General features: G+C 45.4%; 1 protein-coding gene across 1 annotated transcript in view; it reads right to left on the bottom strand.

Moving 5' to 3' along the window:
* The window catches only part of LOC124029402 (neurobeachin-like), a gene marked incomplete at both ends in the record, with an annotated part of 14326 nt that extends 9438 nt beyond the window's left edge, over positions 1–4888 (bottom strand). The window contains one exon of the mRNA XM_046341119.1: positions 4809–4888. Within this exon, the coding sequence (XP_046197075.1) occupies positions 4809–4888 (80 nt within the window). The remainder of the gene's footprint in view (positions 1–4808) is intronic.
* Between the last annotated feature and the right edge of the window lie 2612 nt (positions 4889–7500).

Here is a 7500-nt window from a genome sequence, read left to right as displayed (position 1 = left end):
GGAGTGAGGGGAAAGAGGAGTGAGGGGTATGAGGAGTGAGGGGAAAGAGGAGTGAGGGGAGGGAGGAGTGAGAGGATCAGGAGTGAGAGGTAAGAGGAGTGAGGGGAGGGAGGAGTGAGGGGAAAGAGGAGTGAGGGGAAAGAGGTGTGAGGGGAGGGAGGAGAGAGAGGATCAGGAGTGAGAGGTAAGAGGAATGAGAGGAAAGAGGAGTGAGGGGAAGAGGAGTGAGGGGAAAGAGGTGTGAAGGGAAAGAGGAGTGAGGGGAGGGAGGAGTGAGTGGAGGGAGGAGTGAGGGGAGGGAGGAGTGAGTGGAGGGAGGAGTGAGGGGAAAGAGGAGTGAGGGGAAAGAGGGGTGAGGGGAAACAGGCGTGAGGGAAAGAGGAGTGAGGGGAAAGAGGAGTGAGGGGTAGGAGGAGTGAGGGGAAAGAGGAGTGAGGGGAGGGAGGAGTGAGGGGAAAGAGGAGTGAGGGGAAAGAGGAGTGAGGGGAAAGAGGAGTGAGGGGAAAGAGGAGTGAGGGGAAAGAGGAGTGAGAGGAAAGAGGAGTGAGGAGAAAGAGGAGTGAGGGGAGGGAGGAGTGAGAGGATCAGGAGTGAGAGGAAAGAGGAGTGAGGGGAAAGAGGAGTGAGGGGAAAGAGGAGTGAGGGGAAAGAGGAGTGAGGGGAAAGAGGAGTGAGGGGAAAGAGGAGTGAGGGGAAAGAGGAGTGAGGGAAAAGAGGAGTGAGGGGAAAGAGGAGTGAGGGATCCACAGGGATGCTGGTCCATGTTGACTCCAATGCTTCTCACAGTTGTCAAGTTGGCTGGAGGTCCTTTGGGTGGTGGACCGTTCTTGATACACACAGGAAACTGTTGAGCGTGAAAAACCCAGCAGCTTTGCAGTTCTCGACAACACAAACCGGTGCGCCTGGTACCTACTACCATACGCTGTTCAAAGGCACTTAAATATTTTGTCTTACCCATTCACCCTCTGAATGGCACACGTACACAATCCCTGTCTCAACTGTCTCTAGGCTTAAAAATCCTTATTTAACCTGTTTCCTCCCCTTCATCTACACTGATTGAAGTGGATTTAACAAGTGACATCAATAAGGGATCCAGGTGAAGAGCAGGTGTCCTTAATGTTTTGTACATTCAGTGTAGTATTTGTATTTTTTTACCTTTATTTAACCAGGCAAGTCAGTTAAGAACAAATTCAAATTTTCACGGCCTAGGAACAGTGGGTTAACTGCCTGTTCAGGGGCAGCTTCCGGTTATTAGTCCAACACTCTAACCACTAGGCTACCCTGCCACCTCTACACTCTAACCACTAGCCTACCCTGCCACCTCTACACTCTAACCACTGGGCTACCCTGCCACCTCTACACTCTAACCACTAGGCTACCCTGCCACCTCTACACTCTAACCACTAGGCTACCCTGCCGCCTCTACAATCTAACCACTAGGCTACCCTGCCACCTCTACACTCTAACCACTAGGCTACCCTGCCACCTCTACACTCTAACCACTGGGCTACCCTGCCACCTCTACACTCTAACCACTAGGCTACCCTGCCACCTCTACACTAACCACTAGGCTACCCTGCCACCTCTACACTCTAACCACTGGGCTACCCTGCCACCTCTACACTCTAACCACTAGGCTACCCTGCCACCTCTACACTCTAACCACTAGGCTACCCTGCCGCCTCTACACTCTAACCACTAGGCTACCCTGCCACCTCTACACTCTAACCACTAGGCTACCCTGCCGCCTCTACACTCTAACCACTAGGCTACCCTGCCACCTCTACACTCTAACCACTGGGCTACCCTGCCACCTCTACACTCTAACCACTAGGCTACCCTGCCGCCTCTACACTCTAACCACTAGGCTACCCTGCCGCCTCTACACTCTAACCACTAGGCTACCCTGCCACCTCTACACTCTAACCACAAGGCTACCCTGCCGCCTCTACGCTCTGACCACTAGGCTACCCTGCCACCTCTACGCTCTGACCACTAGGCTACCCTGCCACCTCTACTCTCTAACCACTAGGCTACCCTGCCACCTCTACACTCTAACCACTAGGCTACCCTGCCACCTCTACACTCTAACCACTAGGCTACCCTGCCGCCTCTACACTCTAACCACTAGGCTACCCTGCCGCCTCTACACTCTAACCACTAGGCTACCCTGCCACCTCTACACTCTAACCACTAGGCTACCCTGCCACCTCTACACTCTAACCACTAGGCTACCCTGCCGCCTCTACACTCTAACCACTAGGCTACCCTGCCGCCTCTACACTCTAACCACTAGGCTACCCTGCCACCTCTACACTCTAACCACTAGGCTACCCTGCCGCCTCTACACTCTAACCACTAGGCTACCCTGCCGCCTCTACACTCTAACCACTAGGCTACCCTGCCGCCTCTACACTCTAACCACTAGGCTACCCTGCCACCTCTACGCTCTGACCACTAGGCTACCCTGCCACCTCTACGCTCTGACCACTAGGCTACCCTGCCACCTCTACTCTCTAACCACTAGGCTACCCTGCCACCTCTACACTCTAACCACTAGGCTACCCTGCCACCTCTACACTCTAACCACTAGGCTACCCTGCCGCCTCTACACTCTAACCACTAGGCTACCCTGCCACCTCTACACTCTAACCACTAGGCTACCCTGCCGCCCCAGTATGTAGTGTGTAGTATGAAGTTCAGTACCTTGAGTATGAGTTGTTGGAGGAACTATTGTACGAAGTATGCATGTAGTATGTAGTATGTAGTATGTAAAACATTGTTACCTTGAGTATGAGTTGTTTGAGGAACTACTGTACGAAGTATGCATGTAGTATGTAGTATGTACAGCAAGCCCCATCCCCCTCTCCCTGCCGCCCCCTTTCCTCCTTCAACTAGGCTGCTGTGGTCAGAGAAACGTCATAAATTCCTGTGGATCTCCTCATGGCCACACAGTATAGAGACAGAGTGAAGTTTCATAGAGAACAAAGGAATTCCTTCCACCTCACAGAACTTGAGGTCCGAACAACATTTACGTTCCGGAGAAGGTATAAAAGACCGGTGAAGAATCCAGCTACGAACTGGTCCGGTTGGTACAACTTGGGGAAGCTCATGGGAGACGGTGTGGCCACATTACCATAACGCTGTTTATATAATAGCCTCAGATATGAGGCTAACATCTAATTGTTGTATAAGGTGAATGAGTGAGGATGATACTGTTTCTAAAATTTGGTAATGTGATTTTGGTCTGCTTAATGAAGGAAACTCCAATTCCCTTTTGAGTTTAACTAAATCAGAGGTTTGCCCATGAGCACAGTTATGGTCAGGCATCCTGGGACAGGCCCTTTTCTGCAATTCCGAATAAAACCCCAATCTTGAGAATTCCTGAAGTAGACCATGTTTCTCTCAATCACGGGAGGACAAAGGTTGCAGACCATTGCTGAATCTTTTAACCATACCACGTGGTTAAACTCTTAGACTATCGATACCGACAGAATAAGAACAAGTCTTTGATATTAATTACTAGTCTGCAGCTAGGAATTCGGTATCATTGAACGCGAAGAACGACAACCGCCGAAACATCCATCCTACAACAACATGAATGAATGTCACTCTGAACAATCCACTCTAACCACGAGAGAGGGAGAGAGACGGACAATTCTACAAAAGAAACAAACTTCTCACCAGAGATCATCACGACACACTGAGCGTAAATATATATATTGATTGCAATTATTCCAGAATGAGTGAGCGTTCATGTGTAAAGGATTAGCATTTCAACTGTTATAATTAACAACTCTGTAGTGACTTCTTAGTCGACCCCCACTTCCCTTTTTGACTTACTTAGTTAGTAAATAAATGATTTAAGACAATTGATGTATGGATGACTCATAGTGAAGACTGGGTTCGTGCAGATAACCAACAATTTATGACGTTTGGAATGAGACTAACGTAAAGTAAATAATTCTGTAGTGACTTCTTAGTCGACCCCCACTCTCCGTTTTGTCCACCAAGCCGCGATGCCGGTTTAGCCCACTAGGGGCACATTCCCCTATAATTAACAACTCTGTAGTGACTTCTTAGTCGACCCCCACTTCCCTTTTTGACTTACTTAGTTAGTAAATAAATGATTTAAGACAATTGATGTATGGATGACTCATAGTGAAGACTGGGTTCGTGCAGATAACCAACAATTTATGACGTTTGGAATGAGACTAACGTAAAGTAAATAATTCTGTAGTGACTTCTTAGTCGACCCCCACTCTCCGTTTTGTCCACCAAGCCGCGATGCCGGTTTAGCCCACTAGGGGCACATTCCCCTATAATTTCTTGTAACCACATTTACCTTGTTTGTTTATGCATTTCTGTGAATTACTTAGTTAGTAATAAATAAATGATTTAAGACAATTGATGTTTGGATGACTCATAGTGAAGACTGGGTTCGTGCAGATAACCAACAATTTATGACGTTTGGAATGAGACTAACGTGAGGTAAAGTAAATAATGAATTAATCAGAAGACTATTGATCAGATATTAAAATATCTGAAAGGTTATATTGGTAAATTATAACTTTGTAATCTGAATATTTTCCTTGGTGCCCCGACTTCCTAGTTAATTACCGTTACATGATTAATCAGTTTGATCGCGTATCAATTTAATGATAGTAAAGACACGACAATGTAAAACATTGTTACCTTGAGTATGATAAGGTGAATGCACCAATTTGTAAGTCGCTCTGGATAAGAGCGTCTGCTAAATGACTTAAATGTAATGTAATGTAAATGTAATGTATGTAAAACATTGTTACCTTGAGTATGAGTTGTTTGAGGAACAGCAGCATGAAGGCTCTGAGAGAGATGATCTCCTTCTGGGACGGCCTCGGTCCATCTGCACAAGAGACAACATCAAAACAACATCAAAACAACGTTAGAACAACGTTAAAACAACGTCAATACAACGTTAAAACAACGTCAAAACAACGTTAATACAACACTAATAAAACACTCATTCTATCTCCACACAGTAAACATCAACACAACGTTAAATTTCGGTCTACGGTAGGAATACACATGTACCGTATCACACACTCCTTTTCAACTGAGTTCAAGGCTGTGTGTGTGTGTGTTGTGTGTGTGTGTGTGTGTGTGTGTGTGTGTGTGTGTGTGTGTGTGTGTGTGTGTGTGTGTGTGTGTGTGTGTGTGTGTGTGTGTGTGTGTGTGTGTGTGTATGTTTGTTTGTTCTGAAAAATCCAACTGTGCCCCAGGCCATGTCTCTTCCTGGCTCCAGTAATGATGTGTAACAACTAGGCAACCGGTGATCAATACCGCCCTCTGGGAGAGGAGAGGTCATTACTGAACACGGTTGATGAGGACACACAGAGGTAATGCTGAGACAGAGTAATGCTGACACAGCGATAACGTTGACACAGAGGTAAACAATGACACAGAGGTAACAACAACACAGAGTAACAACAACACAGAGGTAACAACGACGCAGACGTAACAACGACACAGAGGTAACAACGACACATAGGTAACAACAACACAGAGGTAACAACAACACAGAGGTAACAACGACACAGAGGTAACAACGACACAGAGGTAGCAACCACACAGAGGTAACAACGACACAGAGGTAACAACAACACATAGGTAACAACAACAACACAGAGGTAACAACAACAACACAGAGGTAACAACAACAACACAGAGGTAACAACAACACAGAGGTAACAACAACACAGAGGTAACAACAACACATAGGTAACAACAACAACAAATCAGAGGTAAATAAACAACAACACAGAGGTAACAACAACAACACAGATGTAACAACAACACAGAGGTAACAATAACAACACAGAGGTAACAACAACACAGAGGTAACAATGACAGAGAGGTAACAACAACACAGAGGTAACAACGACACAAAGGTAACAACAACACATAAGAGTAACAACAAGGTGACAACATAGAGGTAACAAACAACAACACAGAGGTAACAACGACGCAGACGTAACAACAACACAGAGGTAACAACGACACAAAGGTAACAACAACACAGAGGTAACAACGGCACAGAGGTAACAACAACAACACAGAGGTAACAACAACACAGAGGTAACAACGACACAGAGGTAACAACGACACAGAGGTAACAACGACACAGAGGTAACAACAACACAGAAATAAAACAACACAGAGGTAACAACGACACAGAGGTAACAACAACAACGACACAGAGGTAACAACAACACAGAGGTAACAACAACACAGAGGTAACAACGATGGAGAGGTAACAACGACACAGAGGTAACAACAACACAGAGGTAACAACAACACAGAGGTAACAACAACAACAACACAGACACAGAGGTAACAACAACAACACAGAGGTAACAACAACAACACAGAGGTAACAACGACACATAGGTAACAACAACAACAGAGGTAACAACAACACAGAGGTAACAACGACACAGAGGGTAACAACAACAACAGAGGTAACAACGACACAGAGGTAACAACAACACATAGGTAACAACAACAACATAGAGGTAACAACAACAACAGAGATGTAACAACAACAACAACACAGAGGTAACAACAACACAGAGGTAACAACAACAACAACACAGAGGTAACAACAACAACACAGAGGTAACAACAACACAGAGGTAACAACAACACAGAGGTAACAACAACACAGAGGTAACAACAACAACACAGAGGTAACAACAACACAGAGGTAACAACAACAACACAGAGGTAACAACAACACAGAGGTAACAACAACACAGAGGTAACAACAACAACAACACAGAGGTAACAACAACAACACAGAGGTAACAACAACACAGAGGTAACAACAACAACAACACAGAGGTAACAACAACACAGAGGTAACAACAACACAGAGGTAACAACGACACATAGGTAACAACAACACAGAGGTAACAACAACACAGATGTAACAATGACACAGAGGTAACAACGACACAGAGGTAACAACGACACAGAGGTAACAACAACAACAGAGGTAACAACAACACATAGGTAACAACAACAACAACAGAGGTAACAACAACATGAGGTAACAACAACACAGAGGCAACAACAACAACAACACAGGAGGTAACAAATAAATAAACGCAGAGGTAACAACAACACAGAGGTAACAACAACACAGAGGCAACAACAACACATAGGTAACAACAACACAGATGTAACAACAACACAGAGGTAACAACAACACAGAGGTAACAACGACACAGAGGTAAATAACGACACAGAGTTAACAACGACACAGAGGTAACAACGACACAGAGGTAACAACAACACATAGGTAACAACAACAACAACACAGAGGTAACAACAACAACACAGAGGTAACAACAACAACAACACAGAGGTAATAATAAACACAGAGGTAACAACGACACAGAGGTAACAACAACACAGAGGTAACAAATAACTCATAGGTAACAACAACAACAACAC

This window comes from Oncorhynchus gorbuscha, unplaced genomic scaffold (assembly GCF_021184085.1).
Source record: "Oncorhynchus gorbuscha isolate QuinsamMale2020 ecotype Even-year unplaced genomic scaffold, OgorEven_v1.0 Un_scaffold_6222, whole genome shotgun sequence".
Taxonomy (NCBI): Eukaryota; Metazoa; Chordata; class Actinopteri; order Salmoniformes; family Salmonidae; genus Oncorhynchus; species Oncorhynchus gorbuscha.
The sequence above is the reverse complement of the archived record's forward strand: the minus strand, read 5'-3'. Positions and strand labels throughout refer to the sequence as shown.